The sequence below is a fragment of the Nerophis ophidion genome, linkage group LG18 (genome assembly GCF_033978795.1).
Source record: "Nerophis ophidion isolate RoL-2023_Sa linkage group LG18, RoL_Noph_v1.0, whole genome shotgun sequence".
Lineage (NCBI taxonomy): Eukaryota > Metazoa > Chordata > Actinopteri > Syngnathiformes > Syngnathidae > Nerophis > Nerophis ophidion.
Genome location: NC_084628.1, coordinates 30,766,422 through 30,789,437, shown reverse-complemented (window position 1 = coordinate 30,789,437; position 23,016 = coordinate 30,766,422). Strand labels below are relative to the sequence as shown.

The 23,016-nt window shown below is 38.5% G+C and overlaps 1 protein-coding gene across 1 annotated transcript in view; it reads right to left on the bottom strand.

Moving 5' to 3' along the window:
- Nucleotides 1–23,016, bottom strand: part of LOC133537436 (rho GTPase-activating protein 42-like) — a 183,122-nt gene that overhangs the window by 51,784 nt on the left and 108,322 nt on the right. The window contains exons 6-9 of the mRNA XM_061878443.1: nucleotides 19,432–19,542; nucleotides 12,937–13,041; nucleotides 12,648–12,777; nucleotides 12,432–12,520 (exon numbers count right to left, since the gene is read on the bottom strand). Of these exons, the coding sequence (XP_061734427.1) occupies nucleotides 12,432–12,520; nucleotides 12,648–12,777; nucleotides 12,937–13,041; nucleotides 19,432–19,542 (435 nt within the window). The remainder of the gene's footprint in view (nucleotides 1–12,431; nucleotides 12,521–12,647; nucleotides 12,778–12,936; nucleotides 13,042–19,431; nucleotides 19,543–23,016) is intronic.

Genomic DNA, 23,016 nt, shown 5'->3' with positions numbered 1-23,016 from the left:
AGAACACAATTTAGCTAAATTAAGAACAAATTAAAATTAGGAAAAAACCCAATCAGAATAAGAAATACTTTAAAGGGGAACATTATCATAATTTCTGAAGGGTTAAAACCAATCAATCAATCAAGCCCTTAATCACAAATGTTTCAAAGGACTGTACAAACCACTACGACTACGACATCCTCCGAAGAACCCACATAAGGGCAAGGAGAACTCACACCCAGTGGGACGCCAGTGACAATGATGTCTATGAGAACCTTGGAGAGGACCTCAAATGTGGGCAACCCCCACCCCCCCCCCCATTAAAAATCAGTTCCTTTTTTCAAAGTTTTTCTCGAAATTTTACCCATCACGCAATATTCCGAAAAACAGCTTCAAAGTGCCTGATTCTAACCATCGTAATATCCACCCGTCTATTATCCTGTGGCCTCACAGCGTGACCACTCAGAAACAAACATGGCGGTTAGCACAGGAAAGTATAGCGATATTAGCTCGGATTCAGACTAGGATATCAGCGGCGTAAGCGATTCAACAGATTACGCATGTATTGAAACGGATGGTTGGAGTGTGGAGGCAGGTAGCGGAAACGAAGAAGAAACATAAGCTATTGAGCCATATCACAACAGACAGCGGCAAAGGAGGAAGTGAGGATGAATTCGGCGATCGCCTTCTAACCAACGATTGGTATGTGTTTGTTTGGCATTAAATGTGGGTGGAGGGAAAGGCTGGCTGCAAATATAGCTACAAATGAGGAATAATGATGCAATATGTACATACAGCTAGCCTAAATAGCATGTTAGCATCGATTAGCTTGCAGTCATGCCGTGACCAAATATGTCTGATTAGCACATAAGTCAATAACATCAACAAAACTCACCTTAGTGAGTGGTCAGTGGTTCAGTGGTCTATTTTCCAATATTGCAGATTTCTTTGACTTTATCGTTGGAAATGCATCGGATTTCAGTGTCGCAGGATATCCACACATTCCACGCATAGCTGTCGTCGGTAAATTGTGCAGAACAAACGAGGGACTTTCACATCTTTTGACCACTGATGCAACTTGAATCCGTCTTTGTCCGTGTTGTTACACCCTCCGACAACACACCGACGAGGCATGATGTCTCCAAGGTACGGGAAAACAGTCGAAAAAACGGAAAATAACAGAGCTGATCTGACTTGGTGTGTGTAATAAGATTGAGAAAATGGTTCATGTTGTGACGTCACGGGTGAAAGGTCATCGCTTGACAGGCGAACAATTGAAAGGCGTTTAAATCGCCAAATTTACCCTTTTAGAGTTCGGAAATCGGTTAAAAAAAACATATGTTCTTTTTTCTGCAACATCAAGGTATATATTGACGCTTACATATGTCTGGTGATAATGTTCCACTTTAATAATCCCTGAGGGGAAATTAAGATTTTCAGCACACTCCCTAAAACTAAACTAAACTAAGTACAAACTAAGCAAAACTAAAACAGACTAAGATAAAATTAAGAACAAAACTAACTTAACCAAGAACAAAACTTAGTTCAACTAAGAACAAAACTTAGTTCAACCAATAAACTGAGATAGACTAAAAACAATACTAAACCAAACAAAGAACAAAACTTAGTTCAACTAAGAACAAAATTTAGCAAACGTAAGAACAAAATAAAACTAATTTAAGAACAAACTAAACCAAACAGAGAACAAAACTTAGTTCAACTAAGAACAAAATAAAACTAATTTAAGAACAAACTAAGCAAAACTAAAACAGACTAAGCTAAAATAAGAACAACATTTAGCGAAATTAAGAAAAAATTAGAAATAGGAAAGAACAAAATCAGAATCAGAAATACTTTAATAATCCCTGAGGGGAAATTAAGATTGTCAGCACACTCCCTAAAATAAACTAAACTAAGAACAAACTAAGCAAAACTAAAACAGATTAAGATAAACTAAGACCAAAACTAACTTAACCAAGAACAAAACTTAGTTTAACCAATAAACTAAGATAGACTAAAAACAATACTAAACCAAACAAAGAACAAAACTCAGTTCAACTAAGAACAAAATTTAGCTAAAGTAAGAACAAAATAAAAGTAATTTAAGAACAAACTAAGCAAATATAAAACAGACTAAGCTAAACTGAGAACAACATTTAGCTAAATTAAGAACACATTAGAATTAGGAAAGCACAAAATCAGAATAAAAAATACTTCAATAATCCCTGAGGGGAAATTAAGATTGTCAGCACACTCCTTAAAACTAAACTAAACTAAGAAAAAACTAAGCAAAACTAAAATAGACTAAGATAAACTAAGAACAAAACTAACTTAACCAAGAACAAAACTTAGTTAAACTAAGAACAAAACTTATTTCAACCAATAACAAACTAAGATAGACTAAACACAATACTAAACCAAACAAAAAACAAAACTCAGTTCAACTAAGGACAATACTTAGCTAAAGTAAGAACAAAATAAAACACATTTAAGAACAAACTTAGCAAAACTAAAACAGACTAAGCTAAACTGAGAACAACATTTAGCTAAATAAGAACACATTAGAATTAGGAAAGCACAAAATCAGAATCAAAAATACTTCAATAATCCCTGAGGGGAAATTAAGATTGTCAGCACACTCCCTAAAACTAAACTAAACTAAGAACAAACTAAGCAAAACTAAAACAGACTAAGATAAAATAAGAACAAAACTAACTTAACCAAAAAACAAAATTTTGTTCAAATAAGAACAAAACTTAGTTCAACCAATAACAAACTAAGATAGACTAAGAACAATGCTAAACTAAACAAAGAACAACACTGAGTTCAACTAAGAACAAAATTTAGCAAATGTGACAACAAAATAAAAGTAGTTTAAGAACAAACTAAGCAAAACTAAAACAGACTAAGCTAAACTGAGAACAACATTTAGCTAAATTAAGAACACATTTGAATTAGGAATGCACAAAATCAGAATAAAAAAATACTTCAATAATCCCTGAGGGGAAATTAAAATTGTCAGCACACTCCCTAAAATTTAACTAAACTAAGAACAAACTAAGCAGAACTAAAATAGACTAAGATAAACTAACAACAAAACTAACTTAACCAAGAACAAAACTTAGTTCAAATAAGAACAAAATTTAGTTCAACCAATAACAAACTAAGATAGACTAAGAACAATACTAAACTAAAGAAAGAACAAAATGAGTTCACCTAAGAAGAAAATTTAGCAAACGTAAGATCAAAATAAAACTAATTTAAGAACAAACTAAGCAAAACTAAAACAGACAAAGCTAAACTAAGAACAACATTATAGTTACATTAAAAACTAATTAGAAATAGGAAAGAACAAAATCAGAATCAGAAATACTTTAATAATCCCTGAGGTGAAATTAAGATTTTCAGCACACTCTCTAAAACTAAACTAAACTAAAAACAAACTAAGCAAAACTAATGCAGACTAAGATAAACTAAGAACAAAACTTTGTTCAACTAAGAACAAAACTTAGTTCAACCATTAACAAACTAAGATTAACTAAGAACAGTACTAAACTAAACTAAGAAGAAAACTTAGTTCAACTAAGAACAAAATGTAGTTAAACTAGGAATGAGACTATGCTAATCTAAGAACCAAACACTAAAAAGTTAAAAGTTAAATTGATTGTCACACAAACACGAGGTGGGGTGAAATTTTTCTCTGCATTTGAACCATCACCCTTTCTCACCCCCTGGGAAGTGAGGGGAGCAGTGAGCAGCAGCAGTGGCCGCACCCAGGAATCATTTTTGGTGATTTAACCCCCAATTCCAACCATTAATGCTGAGTGCCGAGCTGGGAGGTAATGGGTTCCCACAATATGGGAAGCACTTAAGTGCTGTGTAAGAGGAGTGCTTATTAGGATTGCAAATTTTTAAGAATAAAAAACAAGGTGCTAAAGAAAAGGAATTATTGAATGGAATCAAACAATTGCAGGTACAGCTGGGCGATATATCGATACACTTGATATATCGCGGGTTTGTTTCTGTGCGATAAAGAAAATAACTATATCATGTTATTCGAGTATGCGTTCTCACGCAGTTGCTTTTAGCTGCGGGCATTACGCTGCATGCGTTTCCCACTCTTTCTTGTCTCTCCTTCTCACAGACACTTAAAATAAAGCGCACCTTCTTACATCCGTCACGTGTGCAACATCACACGCTCCCGCGGAGCAGACAGGTAGCGACATGGTAACGTTAGCTGTGATGCTAACGGTGCGGTGCGGGTGGTACTACGAGAGAGAGAAGCTGCGAATCTGGTAACAAATGAAGGAATCATTTATAACCAAGAAAAACAGCACGGGGGTCATCGTCTGGCGGTGGTTTGGCTTCAAGCGAGAAGATGTCGAACAATTATGCGGCAAAAGCGTTGCTACAAAAAGTAGCACCGCAGCTAATGTACCATCATTTGAAAAGTCACCCGCTAGAGAATGAAAAGTGCTTGAAACTCCGCATGTCAACATCTCCTTTCGGTGCCACATCAACAAAATGCCGAAGCAACTATTTCCAGATCAACACCGTATGAAAAAAAATAGTCAACAACAGAAGGAGATAATGTCCGCAGTAACCTACCACATAGCGAAGGACATACACTATTGGATTTCCTATTATGCAGCTCATTTTTATTTGACAGTTGCCAAAATATCTTTTGTGAGATCATGCACAAAAGTGCACTTTATTTGTTTCAAACTATTGTAGTGGCATTCTGTACAAAAAGTGCACTTGAATGTAGTGTTGTTTTGATATGTCATCTTAGTGACATCATGCACAAAAGTGCACTCATAGCTTGTTTTAAAATGTCTCTGACAATCTTGCACTTTCTGTTTTGGAAATGACATGATTGTTTGTGCCACTGCTTAAAGGCCTAATGCAACCCACCACGCAGTCTGATAGTTTATATATCAATGATGAAATATTAACATTGCAACACATGCCAATACGGCCTTTTTAGTTTACTAAATTACAATTTTAAATTTGCCGAGAGTTTTGTCTTGAAAACGTCGTGTAATGATGACGTGTACGCAAGACGTCACGGGTTTTAAGGAAATATGAGCGCCGCACACACACACAGCTAAATGTCGCCTGCTTTAACGGCATAATTACACAGTATTTTGGACATCTGTGTTGCTGAATCTTTTGCAATTTGTTCAATTAATATTGGAGAAGTCACAGTAGAAAGATGGAATTGGGAAGCTTTAGCTTTTAGCCAAACAAACACACGGTGATTCCTTGTTTAAAATTCCTGGAGGTGAAACTTTACTATGGATCAGAGCGCTTTTAAGCAAACATGAATCACGACGGAATGTTGACCAGCAGGTTTCAGTGAGAAAACTGTGGTAAAAAGTCGCTTCTTACCGGAGAAAAGCTGAGCTTGTGCCGTCTATAAAGCTGCCGTCGACTCCCCTGAGACACTGGGGTCAAGACACCCGTGGACACACCCTTCCGACTATCAGGTACTATTTAACTCACTAAAACACTAGCAACACAATGGAAAGATAAGGGATTTCCCAGAATTATCCAAGTAAATGTGTTTAAAAACATCGGAATCTGTCCCAATGCAATCGCGTATTTTTTTTTTTTTTTTACTTATTTTTTTTGGATACATTTTTTTTTTCTAGTCCGTCGCTATCAATATCCTCAAACACAAATCTTTCATCCTCGCTCAAATTAATGGGGAAATTGTCGTTTTCTCGGTCTAAAAAGCACTATTTGTTGGAGGCTCCCATTAAAATCAATGTGAATATGTTAGGAGCCCCCACACGTGTGACGTCATCGTCTGCTACTTCCGGTAGAGGCAGGGCTTTTCTCTTAACAACGAAAGTTGCGAACTTTATCGTGGATGTTCTCTACTAAATCCTTTCAGCAAAAATATGGCAATATCGCAAAATGATCAAGTATGACACATAGAATGGACCTGCTATCCCCGTTTGAATAAGAAAATCTCATTTCAGTAGGCCTTTAATAACTGTTTAATAAATACAGTTTTGGTCAATTGACTTTGTTGTGATTTCCCTCTCTGCATGAAAGTTTAAAATGAGCATGTATCAATGCAGTATGAAAAAGAATGATTTAATGTAGACACATAAACTCATCATACTGCTGTGATTATATGCATCAAGTGTTCATTCAAGGTTAAGGCAAAATATCGAGATATATATCGTGTATTGTGACATGGCCTAAAAATATCGAGATATTAATAAAAGGCCAGCCCTAATTGCAGGACACATTGTCCAAACAAAATCTTTAGGAAACATGGATCAAACTTTGCAAACAAAGAATGGAATATGACAATATAATTAAGCAGAAGGTCGAATATCAAATGAATAGGGCAAAATTAACATTAAGATTAAAGAAGCAGATGTTTAGAAATCATACATCATACATCTAATGTTAAACTTTCAGATGTTAAATCTGTTGATCTTTTGATCCCAAGCAAATCAATGAAACGATTAGAACACTTTATACAAATCTATACAAGCCTGAGAAAGATTGTAGCATAGAAGCTATGCAGTCATATTTAAACGCAATACAACTCACATCCCTATCAGAGCAGGACAAAAAAATCACTGGAGAAACATATACCATAAATGGAAATTCAAAAATCTTTAAATTAATTTGCAAAAAATAAATCTCCTGGCCCGGATGGCCACAGTACAGAATGTTATCAAATATTCAGTGAACATTTGTTTCCTCTATTAATAAACATAATTTAATAAACGATTGTGTTTGAATAATTGTATTTAAGATATCACAAAACTTTGTGTTTCAATGAATTCCCGGCGAGCAGACAAAAGCTGTCTTTAATCCTACCGAGCAGAAGGCTTGTAAAACACCACTGTGTAGGATGGGAAAGCAAGCAACATGAGGGTGTTCTGTTTCTTTCATGTAATGTAATCAACGGAAATATATTGTCTTGACCCAAGAACTACAAAGCGGAGAGGAAGCACGACCAGACACCCCTCAAGGCGACCTTTTCTTTGAACTGTTAAAGTTAAAGTTAAAGTACCAATGATTGTCACACACACACACTAGGTGTGATGAAATGTGTCCCCTGCATTTGACCCATCCCCTTGATCACCCCCTGGGAAGTGAGGGGAGCAGTGGGCAGCATCAGTGCCGCGCCCGGGAATCATTTATGGTGGTTTAACCCCCAATTCCAACACTTAATGCTGAGTGCCAAGCAGGGAGGCAATGGGTCCAATTTTTATAGTCTTTGGTATGACTCGGCTGGGGTTTGAACTCAAAACCTACCGATCTCAGGGCGGACAATCTAACCACTAGGCCACTGAGTAGTTTAAAGACCTTTTCTGTGAACTGTTTATGACATTTTCTTTTGAACTGTTTTGTAATCAAAGGCGATGGCTGTTTACGACCCCAGGACCTTACAAACAGCGGCGGCCATGTACCAAATCTAATTCTGTCTCTGTTTTATTTTTGCTTCTTGTCCCGTTTAAAACATGTCATCAGTGTTTAAACCTGGCAAATTGTTTTCTACAACCTTCATTTTTTCTCATATCTCATTGATACATAAAAAGGATAAAGTCCCATTGATTTGCAGTAATTACCGTCCTTTATCCCCTTGCCAATACGAACAATAAAATCTTGGCAAAAATCTAAGCAACACGATTATCAAATGTTAGAGGAAAATTAATTCATACTGACCGAACTGGCTTCATGGAAGGTTGACAATCTTCAGACAATACAAGGAAATTGTTTAATGTTATCTATAATGCGAGAAGTCTCCCTTACTCCACAGCAGTATGTAGTGTTGATGCGGAGAAGGCGTTTGACCGCATAAACAGGTCATTTATATTTTGCACATTACGTAAATTTGGATTTGGAGATCATTTGATACAATGGATTAAAATGTTTTATACAAGGCCCACGGCATCAGTCAAAACCAATAATCATATTTCAGAACCTTTTTCATTAAAAAGAGGAGTAAAACAGGGATGTCCTGCATCTGGATTAGTATTTAATTTGGTTATTGAACACTTAGCTGCAAAAATAAGAAGTGAAACTCAGATTCATGGTATAAAAATTGGCTCTCAGTATTAAAAGCTATCGATGTATTGTTATGACATAATTCTGTAACTGTCACACTTGACTCCTCACTTCACTATATCAATAAAGTCATCACTGAATATGGCTGTTTATCAGGGTGTAAAGTCCTTTGGGACAAGTGTGAAATATTACCACTTAGTAAACACTGCAATAAATCGCAAGGTTAGAACTCCAAAATGAAATGGAAAGAGGGAGAAATCATATATCGTATACACACATGATACACACTGACTGGTATACACACATAGTACATACAGACTGGTATACAAACATACTAAATGCTGACTGGTATACACACATACTAAATGCTGATTGGTATACACTGAGTAACTGATGAGTAACCTGTTCGTTTAATGATGACGGCAACAAGTAATGCACAAAAACATAAAAATAGCAATGAAGAAATTCAGAGCCAGGAATATCTATTAAGCAACTAAAACAATAATATATATTAAATAATATATATTTGGTTTCACACTGTATTGAAAAAAAAATTTAAAATTAATTTTACCTTTTACCCAACTCGACATTAAATCACTCTTGGAACACATGATGCTGTGTTCCAAATTCAAGCTATTTACTGATATTTAGTGAGCCTATTGCTTTGCACTTTGTTTATTTTATATATATATATACATATATATATGTGTATATAATTTTTTTTTTTTGCATTCTATTTTAGTTACTTTGAATTTACAACCCCCTGGCGTTGTTTTGTAGATTTTTTATACTGTTTTGCACTTACTTTGATTGTTATTTTCAACTGTTTGTAAATGTTGAAATGTATAAATAAAGGTTAAAAAAAAAGTGTGCAGTTAATCATGTGACCGCATGGCTCTGTTTGATTGGTGAAACAGAGTCAAACGTCACCAGTGACTGCATTTGATTGGTGAAACGCAGGCATATGATGGATCCTACTTTGAAGGTCTGTCTGACAAAACAAAACAAACAACGCGTGCATTAACAGATCGATAAAAATCAGTAGCGAGTAGCGAGCTGAATGTAGATAAAAGTAGCGTTTCTTTTCTATAAATATACTCAAGTAAAAGTAAGTTGCATTAAAACTACTCTTAGAAGTACAATTTATCCCAAAAGTTACTCAAGAAGTAAATGTAGTGTGTTACTACCCACCTCTGCTCCTCACACACACAGCCTTCCACAACCAGGCCCCCTGCCACCTCACCAACCTGCTTAACCGCCAAACCCCTTCAGGCAGCCTCCACTCCACCGATGCCAACCTTCTCTCCCCACCACTCAGAACCAAGCTCTGGACTTGGGTGACACAGCATTCTCCATAGCTGCTGCCACCCTCTGGAACGTTCTCCCCAAACCCATCCGTGAGTGCTCAGACCTTCCTACCTTCAGCTTCTTCAGATCTGCTTTTAACCTGTGATTAGTGTTCTGTGTAATGTCCAGTGTTATGTATTATTACTATGAACTGTTTTATTATTTTAATTTTCATCCTGTAAAGCATCTTTGAGTACTCTGAAAAGCGTAAATAAAATACAATGTATTATTATTATCGAACACGAGTGTTGTGGTGATGTAACACAAATGTTGTGTGTGTAGTGGGGCGTAGCCTGCGGGCCTGCAGCAAAGCGGGGTGCGCCAGGACCGGCTTCGAAATCAGCGGCAGGTGCGTGGATGGCCCACCTGGGCCTAGTTATCTAATCACCTGTCGCTCTGTTAAAAGGCAGCAGGCGGGAGGAGAGAGTTGTTGGAGCTGGAGCGAGAGCACGAGCAGGAGCGAGAACAACAAGAGGACACTTGCTGGAAAGCTAACTGCTGCACAATCATAAATCAAAAACTATTTCAACCCTGATCCGGGCTCTCATGGTGATGCTTGGTGGTCTGCAGGACCCACGGGAGGGCAACCTCCACATTGTGTTAACCCACATCTTGTGTTGTTGTAGCACACATGCTGTGGTGATGTAACACATTTGTGTTGTTGTAACACACATGTTTTGGTGATGTAACACATGTTGTGGTGATGTAACACATGTTGTATTTTTGTAACACACGTGGTGATGTAACACGTGTTGTAACGCATGTTGTGGTGATGTAACACACATGTTGCGATGATGTAACACAAGTCTTGTGTTGATGTAGCAAATTATCAGTGTGTGTGTGTGTGTGTGTGTGTGTGTGTGTGTGTGTGTGTGTGTGTGTGTGATCAAAAAGGTGAGTAGCAGTAAAACCTGTTTGTTGGGCCTGGTTATCTAATCACCTGTCGCTATGTTAAAAGGCAGCAGCCCGGAGGAGAGAGTTGTTGGGAGCTGGAGCGAGAGCACGAGCAAGAGGGACAAGAGGACACTTCAATCATAAATTAAAAACTCTATTGTAACCCTGATCCAGGATCTCATGGCGATGCTTGGTGGTCTGGAGGACCCACGGGAGGGCAACCTCCACATTTTGTGAACGCACATGTTGTGTTGTTGTATCACACATGCTGTGGTGATGTAACACACATGTTGTTTTGTGGTAACACGTGTGTTGTTTTAACACACATGTTGTGTTGTTGTAACACACATGTGTTGTTGTAACACACATGGTGTGTTGTTGTAACACACATGTGTTGTTGTAACACACGTTGTGGGGATGTAACACATGTTGTGGTGATGTAACACACGTGTTGTGTTGTTGTAACACATGTGTTGTGTTGTTGTAACACACGTGTTGAGTTGTTGTAATACACGTTGTGTTGTTGTAACACATGTGTTGTGTTGTAACACATGTTGAGTTGTTGTAACACACATTGTGGTGATGTAACACAGATGTTGTGTTGTTGTAACAAACATGTTGCGGGGATGTAACATGTGGTGTGGGGATGTAACACACGTGGTGTGATGATGTAACACACATGTTGTGTTGTTGTTACACACATGTTGTGTTGTTGCAACACACATGCTGCGGTTATTTAACAAAGCTGTTGTGGTGATGTAACACATGTGATGATGTAACACACATGTTGTGCTGTTGTAACATACATGTTGCGGTGATGTAACACACCTGTTGTGGTGATGTAACACACATGTGATGGTGTAACACACTTGTTATGTTGTTGTGACACATGTTGTGGTGATGTAACACACGTGTTGTTGTAACGCACATGCTGCAGTGATGTAACAGACATGTTGTTGTAACACACATTTTATGGTGATGTAACACACATTTTGTGTTGTTGTAACACAAATGTTGTGGTGATGTAAAACACATGTTGTGGTGATGTAACACACATGTTGTTTTGTGGTAACACACGTGTTGTTTTAACACACATGTTGTGTTGTTGTAACACACATGCTGTGTTGTTGTAACACATGTGTTGTTGTAACACACATGTTGTGGTGATGTAACACACGTGTTGTGTTGTTGTAACACACGTGTTGTGTTGTTGTAACACACGTGCTGTGTTGTTGTAACACACATTGTGGTGATGTAACACAGATGTTGTGTTGTTGTAACAAACATGTTACGGTGATGTAACATGTGGTGTGGGGATGTAACACACATGGTGTGGTGATGTAACACACATTGTTGTAACACACATGTTGCGATGATGTAACACATATGTTGTGTTGTTGTAACACACATGCTGTGGAGATTTAACACACCTGTTGTGGTGATGTAACACACATGTGATGATGTAACACACATGTTGTGCTGTTGTAACACACATGTTGCAGTGATGTAACACACCTGTTGTGGTGATGTAACACACTTGTTATGTTGTTGTGACACATGTTGTGGTGATGTAACACACATGTTGTTGCAACACACATGCTGTAGTGATGTAACACACATGTGTTGTAACACACATTTTATGGTGATGTAACACACATTTTGTGTTGTTGTAACACACATGTTGTGGTGATGTAACACACATGTTGTGGTGATGTGACACACACGTTGTGGTGATGTAACTAACATGTGTTGTTGTAACACACGTGTTGTGATGATGTAACACACATGTTGTGTTGTTGTAACACACATGTTGTGTAGGTGTAAGACATGTTGTGGTGATGTAACACACATGTTGTGGTGATGTAACACACATGTTGTGGTGATGTAACACACATGTGTTCTTGTAACACACATGTGGTGATGTAGCACACATGTTGTGTTGTTGTAACACACATTGTGTTGATGTAACACACATGTGTTGTTGTAACACACGTGGTGTGGTGTGGTGATGTAATACACGTGTTTTGGTGATGTAAAACACATGTGATGATGTAACATACATGTGTTTTTGTAGCACACATGTTGTGATGATGTAACACAAGTCTTGTGTTGATGTAACAAATGATCAGCGTGTGTGTGTGTGTGATCAAAAAGGTGAGTAGCAGTAAAACCTGTTTGTTGTCAGCGTTGATCATAGTGAGAGTGTTGCTGATCTTTTCGTACGTGCAGTAGTGTCTGCTCCACATGCTTCCTAGTGGACCTACACTCAGTCATCAGTCAGTCAATCAATCAATCAATCAATCAATCAATCAACCAACCAATCAACCAGTCAGTTAGAAGCATGTTAGACATGTGCACCAGAAGAGAAGAAACACTCCTTGACTCACGTTTCTCCTGCACGTACAAGAATCCCTCCATGGTCCACTGGCCTGGAGCTCTGTAGTCCTGGTCTGCACTCCTGATCCTCCTCATCAGCTTCTCCACCTCCTGCTTGGTGCTCATAAAGTTGTTGCGTGTCTGTGAGGAGAAGAAGGTAGGTCACCACCACAACGCAGGGCGCCCTCTCGGCAGCCTTCATCATCATCATCTTCATCCGGGTGGACCAGAGACGTGCAGGGGCAAGATAAGGTCCTCAAGGAGGTCTCACAACAGGGAAGGAGGAAAGGTGAAACTTACGTCCTGCAGGTTGAGCTGCAGCTGCTGCTTGTAGGGCTCCAGTTCATGGGCCAGCTCATATCCTTCATGGTAGAAGGTGAACAGGCCCTGCAGGAAGGCCAGCAGCTGTGGAGGTGCAACACTCAGATGTATAATACATGTAAGTATATAATAATCCTGCGACACAGACACTGATCCGATATCAGACATGAGATTATGTATCAATCCGGACGCTACTAATATCACAACACATGGGTGTAGAAAGCACAATCAGATATAAAACAGATTTTGTAAAAAAAAAAAAGGTCTACACTGAAGCTTGACACTCAACTGCAGAGAGTAACAGGTGTTGAGAAGACGTGATAGAGCAGACCTGGCCCGCCATTATAATGTGCAGTGATGTTTATTAACAACCGTAAGTCTTGAACTATACAAAGTATTTCAATGGTTGGAATCTGCGCTTTTGGATGGTATACCAGTTACTATGGTAATATTATTAGTTACTATTGTAATCTAATTAGTTACGATGGTATTCTACGTCACAGCAGCTCAGACGGGGCACCAAGCAGTGTGGGCGAGAAGCATTTCCACAGACGTGGAAGGAGATTTTCACGACAAAGTTTTAAAGCTTAGTGATGATGTAGAATATATAGAAGAAAGTACTTTATTGATCCCTGGGGGAAATTCAGCAAACATCACATGTATCAGATTGTAGGTGGGTTTATTGTGTACCCTTCGCGTTCATATTTCACAGTTTTTTGCATTTATGTTGCGTTTCACTTTATTGTGAAATATTTCGATCGAAAGGGGGTGTGATATTCATATTTTGTCAATACTCAGTGTTTTATCGTTCATAGAAAAATGTAAAAATTCCATTCCGTTTTTTAAGGCGGTATGTCATAACGTTTTTAGCATTCAATCCAACATTATTGTGAGGTTTTGTATTGGTGTTCCTAAAAATAGATACACCGGCCCCCAGACACATTTTTTTCTCTAAATGTGGCCCCCCGAGTCAAAATAATTGCCCAGGCCTGTGATAGAGGATTGAAAAGAGAATGAGTTAAACTACAAGCACAATAAACATGAATATGTGTCTAACCTGCTGAGGTAGGTGTGCCTAATATTGTGGTGACACAAAGTCTTCATTCATCTTGGACGAGCAGCTTCTTAAATTGGATTAGACTGCCGCGGTTCGGGCTGGGCCCCCGAAAGCCACTTTAGCTAAGTCTGTTAGCCACAAGTCTGTCTCCCTGCGATCTGCACTTTGACCAGAGGTGTGCATCTGTATGATTACATTAGTGTGTGTGTGTGTGTGTGTGTGTGTGTGTGTGTGTGTGTGTGTTTGTGCCATGGATAGATTCAGCAGACGTCAGTTCTGAACCCAAGGCTTACTGTTTTTTTTCTCCCAAGCTCAGTTTTTTTTTTTACGGCCGGGGCACCAAGCTCTACGAACTCTGCTCGGTCGGACCCAAGACATGTCGCCGCATCAGCACCTTTCTGCGGCTGATGGGGGGGGGGGGAAGGATTCGCAGAAACCTCCAAATGCTATAAACCAGGGGTCACCAACCTTTTTGAAACCAAGAGTTACTTCCTGGGTACTGATTAATGCGAAGGGCTACCAGTTTGATACACACTTAAAAAAATTGCCAGAAATAGCCAATTTGCTCAATTTACCTTTAATAAATAAATTAAAAAATATATATATATATGTATATATATATATATATATATATATATATATATACATATATATATATATATATATATATATATATACATACATATATATAAAATTGGTATTTCTGTCTGTCATTCCGTCGTACATTTTTTGTCCTTTTACGGAAGGTTTTTGTAGGGAATAAATAATGAAAAAAACACATAATTGAACGGTTTAAAAGAGGAGAAAAAAGGAAAAAAAATGAAAATTAAATTTTGAGACATAGTTTATCTTCAATTTCGACTCTTTAAAATTCAAAATTCAACAGAAAAAAGTAGAGAAAAAGTAACTAATTTGAATCTTTTTGAAAAAATGAAAAAAAGAATTTATGGAACATCATTGGTAATTTCTCATGATTAAGATTAATTTTAGAATTTTGATGACATGTTTTAAATAGGTTAAAATCCAATCTGCACTTTGGTAGAATATATAACAAATTGGACCAAGCTATATTTCTGAAAAAGACAAATGATTCATTCTGCTATATTTTCCAGAACAAAAATTTTAAACGAAATTCAAAAGACTTGGAAATAAGATTTAAATTTGATTCTAAAGATGTTCTAGATTTGCCAGAATATCTTTTTTTAATTTTAATCATAAGTTTGAAGAAATACATTACAAATATTCTTTGTCGAAAAAACAGAAGCTAAAATGAAGAATTAAATTAAAATGTATTTATTATTCTTTACAATAAAAAAATAAATTCACTTGAACATTGATTTAAATTGTCAGGAAAGAAGAGGAAGGAATTTAAAAGGTTAAAAGGTATATGTGTTTTAAAATCCTAAAATCATTTTTAAGGTTGTATTTTTTCTCTAAAATTGTCTTTCTGAAAGTTATAAGAAGCAAATAAAAAAAAATAAATGAATTTATTTAAACAGGTGAAGACCAAGTCTTTAAAACATTTTCTTTGATTTTCAAATTCTATTTGAGTTTTTTCTCTCTTAGAATTAAAAATGTCGAGCAAAGCGAGACCAGCTTGCTAGTAAATAAATACATTTAAAAAATAGAGGCAGCTCACTGGTAAGTGCTGCTATTTGAGCTATTTTTAGAACAGGCCAGCGGGCTACTCATCTGGTCCTTACGGGCTACCTGGTGCCGGCGGGCACCGCGTTGGTGACCCCTGGCATAAACACTGAATTGATCGAAAACCTAAAAACACACAAACTGCTGCAAATAAAAACTGTTGACAGCACATAAATGTTACGGAATCAAAAACAAATGCCAAAGAAGAAAAAATGCCCAAAAAACACTACACAATCCAGAAAACAACTGCATGAGAGAAATGCTGCAAGTCAAACATACGCTATGCTAACATTAGCTACCTATGTGGGTTGCTTTATAATTAGGCTGACCATACGTCCTCTTTTCCCCGGACATGTCCTCTTTTACTGTGAGGATGTTCTCCCGAAATGTGTTTGTCATTCTTGTTTGGTGTGGGTTCACAGTGTGGCGCATATTAGTAAGAGTGCTAAAGTTGTTTATATCACAACCTTCAGTGTAACCTGTATGGCTGTTGACTATATGCCTTTCAATCTCGTACGTGTGAGGACAGAAGCAGCGAGATGCATGGTGTAAAGGTGGCGATGACATGTTGTAGAGGACGTTAAAAGTAAAGCCATTAGGCACGCCCTCAATATTGTAGTCTGAGTGAAAATCGAAGAATGTTAACCCCGGGAGAGGCACCAAAAATCCGGAAACCCCCCGAAACAAATGGGGTCGCCGATTATGCAGCTGAGCCACATCAGAGTGGCCAAATAGCAGCATGCGGCTTCGGAGCCGCGGGTTGCTGGGGCGGGACTTCCAGGGAAGTTAGGGAAGTGACACTACTGACAGGAAGTGTTGGTTCGAGTTTTGCCGGGAAAAGGAAATAGACTTCTTGGGAAACACTAGGGTGAGTGTAAAGTCAACATTTTTAACTCCAGTAAATGATTTATTTTTAGTATTTGAGTCCAGGGAAACTCCACTTTTATCTCCCGCTGGATCCACATCGTTTGAGGATGGAGACAGGCTAGCTGTTAGCTTCAAGCTAACCAGCACCCGAGCAGAATCCTCCACCTCAAAAACATACTTTGCAGGTCAAAAAACGGGGCGATTGTTTGCCTTTTGAAGTGTTAATGTGCGAGGAGTGTTCAAAAGGAGTCTTTTGAAGAAGTGGCTGACAAGTTAGCATCGCTGACAGTGACGTCATCACGTCATTGTTTACTGAAGCAGAGGTGGTGACTGTGTGTTATGGGCGGTTTAGCTCGGTTGGTAGAGCGGCCGTGCCAGCAACTTGAGGGTTGCAGGTTCGATTCCCGCTTCCGCCATCCTAGTCACTGCCGTTGTGTCCCTGGGCAAGACACTTTACCCACCTGCTCCCAGTGCCACCCACACTGGTTTGAATGTAACGTAGATATTGGGTTTCACCATGTAAAGCGCTTTGAGTCACTAGAGAAAAAGCGCTATATAAATATAATTCACTTCACTTTATGATAAACGCGATAGATTTATCAGATTTATTTTTTTATTATCTACAGCAGGGGTGTCAAAAGTGTGCCAAAGAGGCCATTTGCGCCCCACAGCTAATGTTTTAAAAGCCCACGGCACATTCTAAAGTTTATTAAAATAAACTAAAACATAACAAAAGTGAAATAAAAAGCTTAAAGGTGAAATGTAATTTAGAAAAAGTTGCAACGTTGACTAATAAAACAAAGCTGTTTTTTTTTCTTTCTAACTGTCATTGCTCAAAACATAATATTGAATCAAAATCAATGTTATTATGAATTATGTCAAAGTTATTTGTTGATGTAGAACCCCGAGATGCAGAGATGGAGGCAGGCATGGTATATGAAAACCTGATTTAATTAAAACTACACAGGAACAAACAAAAAGCACGCACGTGGGCGGAATAACAAACTAAGAGAGCTAGCACTGGGAGCTAGGAAAAGAAAAAGGAACTTTAGCATGGAAGATAGAGGATAGCAAACAGAAAATCTGGAAATAGCTAATGGCTAACAAGAACAGCTTACCGCTACGACGACCAGGACAAGATGTAGCTGAAATGATGGCAGACACGACAGGTAGCAAAGACACAAGAGTGACATGAGGCAACGACAATACAATAATCCAGCAACTGACACAAGACAAAGCAGGTACAAATAGGAGCGGGCTGATTGGCAACAGGTGTGGCCAGGTGCCAATCAGCTGCAGCCGAGGAGGAACACAGCACTCAGGGAACAAGACAGGAAGCTGACAAAATAAGAGCACTAGACAGGAACTAAAGACAGGAGATACTAAACACAGAGGAAACAGACAAATGCAGAGGAACAAACTAAAACATAGACAAACTGTCAGGGGAAAGCCTGACAAATTATTGACCCATCCAAGGTTCCCATTACTTTAAATCAAATATTCCACTAAGAAAAATGTTTTTGGGTGGAAGATTTTACATATTTTGTGTGTTTGCCATTCAAAACATAGTTTTGTTTGACAAAAAAGCGCGGAAAACAAACACACAAAAAAACAACATAAAAAAACTAAAACATTTTGAAATGAGGGTTAGATGTGAAGTTGATGTAGACTCCAGAGATTTAAGCGTTAAATATAAAATGTATATATGCCCTGGCACACCATTATCATCATTTCATGACCCAGGAAAAACACTTTTTACACTTTAATACTGAAATAAATACACCTTCAACTTATTAAATAAAAACCTAGGAAAAACTACCCGCACCAGTAAAGTTTAGATCCATGAAGGAAAGAAGAAAGTGAATGAATGTTTATAACTGAATACATTTACATATGTATACACATTTGTTTTCTTTTATCATTATTTTTTTTTAATGAATTAAGTAACATTTATGACAACTTTTTTCCAAAACACAATATACAATGTGAGATACAACCGGATAATGAATACATTCATCATTTGTTTTCAAAATGCTTACAAAAAAGTGGGACCCCGAAAATTTACTCTGGGACCCCATTTTTATGACTTGATGGGGTCCCTGGGACCCCATTTCAAAAATCCTTAGCGCCAACACAGCAGTCAACAGAGAAGAAAAAATGCTTTATTTAAATAAATCTATTATTTATAAAGCAAGGTCGAGTATCATTGGCACATTTTCACCTACTCCCGGCCTTGGCACACATATACATTATGTGTCCTCTTTTGGGATTTCAGAATATGGTCAGCCTATTTATAATACTGTAAAATATCACGGCCAAGTGTTTGAAAAAAAACGTACAGAAAAAAATACCCTTCTATTCCAACTCTTTAAAGACTTCCAACTTTCTTGTAGGCGTTCTTCTCTTTGGACGTCGCTGCACATTTGCCCCTTTTGCCCACTTTAGTTTTCTAACAGACTTCTCCAGTCCAGCAACTGTCATTACTTGTCATTTGAAAGTCTGTGTAAATCAATTCTCACATCGTGGGAGGGGGGTGGCTGTGACCCCGGGGAACATGCTTCATCAGTATCATGCTGTATCTTATTTCAAACCCCACTTCACAAAACATGATCATTTTGACTTCCTTAATGGTTTTATTCATTTTTGTTTTGTAAGTTAAAATGTTGTATAAATTGTTATCCTGAGTAATTCTGGCTGATCAGTTTTAATGTAGTATTATTTATCAAGTTTATTTTATTTTTCAGTATCAAATAGATCAAGTCGATCAAAAAATGTTTACTGTTTAAAGATGTATTTGTGGCTTGTGCACCCCTTTGCGACATTTGTGATTAAGGGCTATGGGAGTTAACTTTGATTGATGGATTGATCTTGATAAAACCAATAGTTTAAAGTAGGTCTGATCTTACCGGCTCCACAAACTCAAACTTCTTCTTTTCTTGCACTTCCTGTATTTTGAAGACATATTCCAGCGAGGCGTCGTAGAAGACTTGTCTCTCCTTCTTCATCTGCATGTCAGCCTGTGAGGGAGCAGGCAGCCAATCACAGTCCACCCACGAAGTGTAGTGGGGGATGTGGGTAACATGTGTGAGCGACCGAGGAAACACCCTTCACATGTCACCTAGGAAGGACCCTTCACATGTCACATAAAAGAATCACCCTTCACATGTCACCTATAAGATGCACACTTCACATGACACATAAAAGAAGCACCCTTCACATGTCACATAAAAGAAGCACCCTTCACATGTCACCTATAAGATGCTTCCTTCACATGTCACATAAAAGCACCCTTCACATGTCACATAAAAGAAGCACCATTCACATGACACCTATAAGATGCACCCTTCACATGTCACATAAAAGAAGCACCCTTCACATGTCACCTATTAGATGCACCTTTCACATGTCACCTAAAAGAAGCACCCTCCACATGACACCTATTAGATGCACCCTTCACATGTCACATAAAAGAAGCACCCTTCACATGACACCTATTAGATGCACCCTTCACATGTCACATAAAAGAAGCACCATTCACATGACACCTATAAGATGCACCCTTCACATGTCACATAAAAGATGCACCCTTCACATGTCACCTATTAGATGCACCTTTCACATGTCACCTAAAAGAAGCACCCTTCACAGGACACCTATTAGATGCACCCTTCACATGTCACATAAAAGAAGCACCCTTCACATGACACCTATTAGATGCACCCTTCACATGTCACATAAAAGAAGCACCCTTGACATGACACCTATTAGATGCCCCCTTCACATGTCACACAAAAGAAACACCCTTTACATGTCACATAAAAGAAGCACCCTTTACATGTCACATAAAAGAAGCACCCTTCGCATGTCACATAAAAGAAGCACCCTTCACATGTCACATAAAAGATGCACCCTTCACATGACACCTATTAGATGCACCCTTCACATGTCACATAAAAGAAGCACCCTTCACATGACACCTATAAGATGCACCCTTCACATGTCACCTATTAGATGCACCTTTCACATGTCACCTAAAAGAAGCACCCTTCACATGACACCTATTAGATGCACCCTTCACATGTCACATAAAAGAAGCACCCTTCACATGACACCTATTAGATGCACCCTTCACATGTTACCTAAAAGATGCACCCTTCACATGTCACATAAAAGAGGCATCCTTTACATGACACCTATAAGATGCACCCTTCACTTGTCACCTATAAGATGCACTCAACACATGTCACCAATAAGATGCACCCTTCACATGTCACATAAAAGAAGCACCCTTCATATGTCACATATAAGATGCACCCTTCACATGTCATCTATAAGATGGATCCTTCACATGTCACCTATAAGATGCACCCTTCACATGTCACCTTTAAGATGCACCCTTCACATGTCACCTATTAGATGCACCCTTCACATGTCACATAAAAGATGCACCCTTCACATGACACATATAAGATGCACCCTTCACATGTCACCTATAAGATGGATCCTTCACATGTCACATATAAGATGCACCCTTCATGTGTCACCTATTAGATGCACCCTTCACATGTCACCTATAAGATGCACCCTTCACATGTCACCTTTAAGATGCACCCTTCACATGTCACCTATAAGATGCACCCTTCATATGTCACATATAAGATGCACCCTTCATGTGTCACCTATTAGGTGCACCCTTCACATGTCACCTAAAAGATGCACCCTTCACATGTCACATAAAAGAAGCACCCTTCACATGTCACCTATTAGATGCACCCTTCACATGTCACCTATAAGATGCACCCTTCACATGTCACATAAAAGAAGCACCCTTCACATGTCACCTTTAAGATGCACCCTTCACATGTCACCTATAAGATGCACCCTTCATATGTCACATATAAGATGCACCCTTCATGTGTCACCTATTAGATGCACCCTTCACATGACACCTATTAGGTGCACCCTTCACATATCACCTATTAGGTGCACCCTTCACATGTCACCTAAAAGAAGCAACCTTCACATGTCACCTAAAAGAAGCAGCTTTCACATGACACCTATAAGATGCACCCTTCACATATCACCTATTAGATGCACCCTTCACATGTCACATAAAAGAAGCAACCTTCACATGTCACCTAAAAGATGCACCCTTCACATGTCACATAAAAGAAGCACCCTTCACATGTCACCTATAAGATGCACCCTTCACATGTCACATAAAAGAAGCACCCTTCACATGACACCTATAAGATGCACCCTTCACATGTCACCTATTAGATGCACCCTTCACATGTCACCTATTAGATGCACCCTTCACATGTCACCTATTAGATGCACCCTTCACATGTCACCTAAAAGAAGCACCCTTCACATGACACCTATTAGATGCACCCTTCACATGTCACATAAAAGAAGCACCCTTCACATGACACCTATTAGATGCACCCTTCACATGTCACATAAAAGAAGCACCTTTCACATGTCACCTAAAAGAAGCACCCTTCACAGGACACCTATTAGATGCACCCTTCACATGTCACATAAAAGAAGCGCCCTTCACATGTCACCTAAAAGAAGCACCCTTCGCAGGACACCTATTAGATGCACCCTTCACATGTCACATAAAAGAAGCACCCTTCACAGGACACCTATTAGATGCACCCTTCACATGTCACATAAAAGAAGCACCCTTCACATGACACCTATTAGATGCCCCCTTCACATGTCACATAAAAGAAGCACCCTTTACATGTCACATAAAAGAAGCACCCTTCACATGTCACATAAAAGATGCACCCTTCACATGACACCTATTAGATGCACCCTTCACATGTCACATAAAAGAAGCACCCTTTACATGTCACCTATTAGATGCACCCTTCACATGTCACATAAAAGAAGCACCCTTCACATGACACCTATAAGATGCACCCTTCACATGTCACCTATTAGATGCACCTTTCACATGTCACCTAAAAGAAGCACCCTTCACATGACACCTATTAGATGCACCCTTCACATGTCACATAAAAGAAGCACCCTTCACATTACACCTATTAGATGCACCCTTCACATGTTACCTAAAAGATGCACCCTTCACATATCACATAAAAAAAGCATCCTTTACATGACACCTATAAGATGCACCCTTCACTTGTCACCTATAAGATGCATTCTACACATGTCACCAATAAGATGCACCCTTCACATGTAACATAAAAGAAGCACCCTTCATATGTCACATATAAGATGCACCCTTCACATGTCATCTATAAGATGGATCCTTCACATGTCACCTATAAGATGCACCCTTCACATGTCACCTTTAAGATGCACCCTTCACATGTCACCTATTAGATGCACCCTTCACATGTCCCATAAAAGAAGCACCCTTCACATGTCACATAAAAGATGCACCCTTCACATGACACATATAAGATGCACCCTTCACATGTCACCTATAAGATGGATCCTTCACATGTCACCTA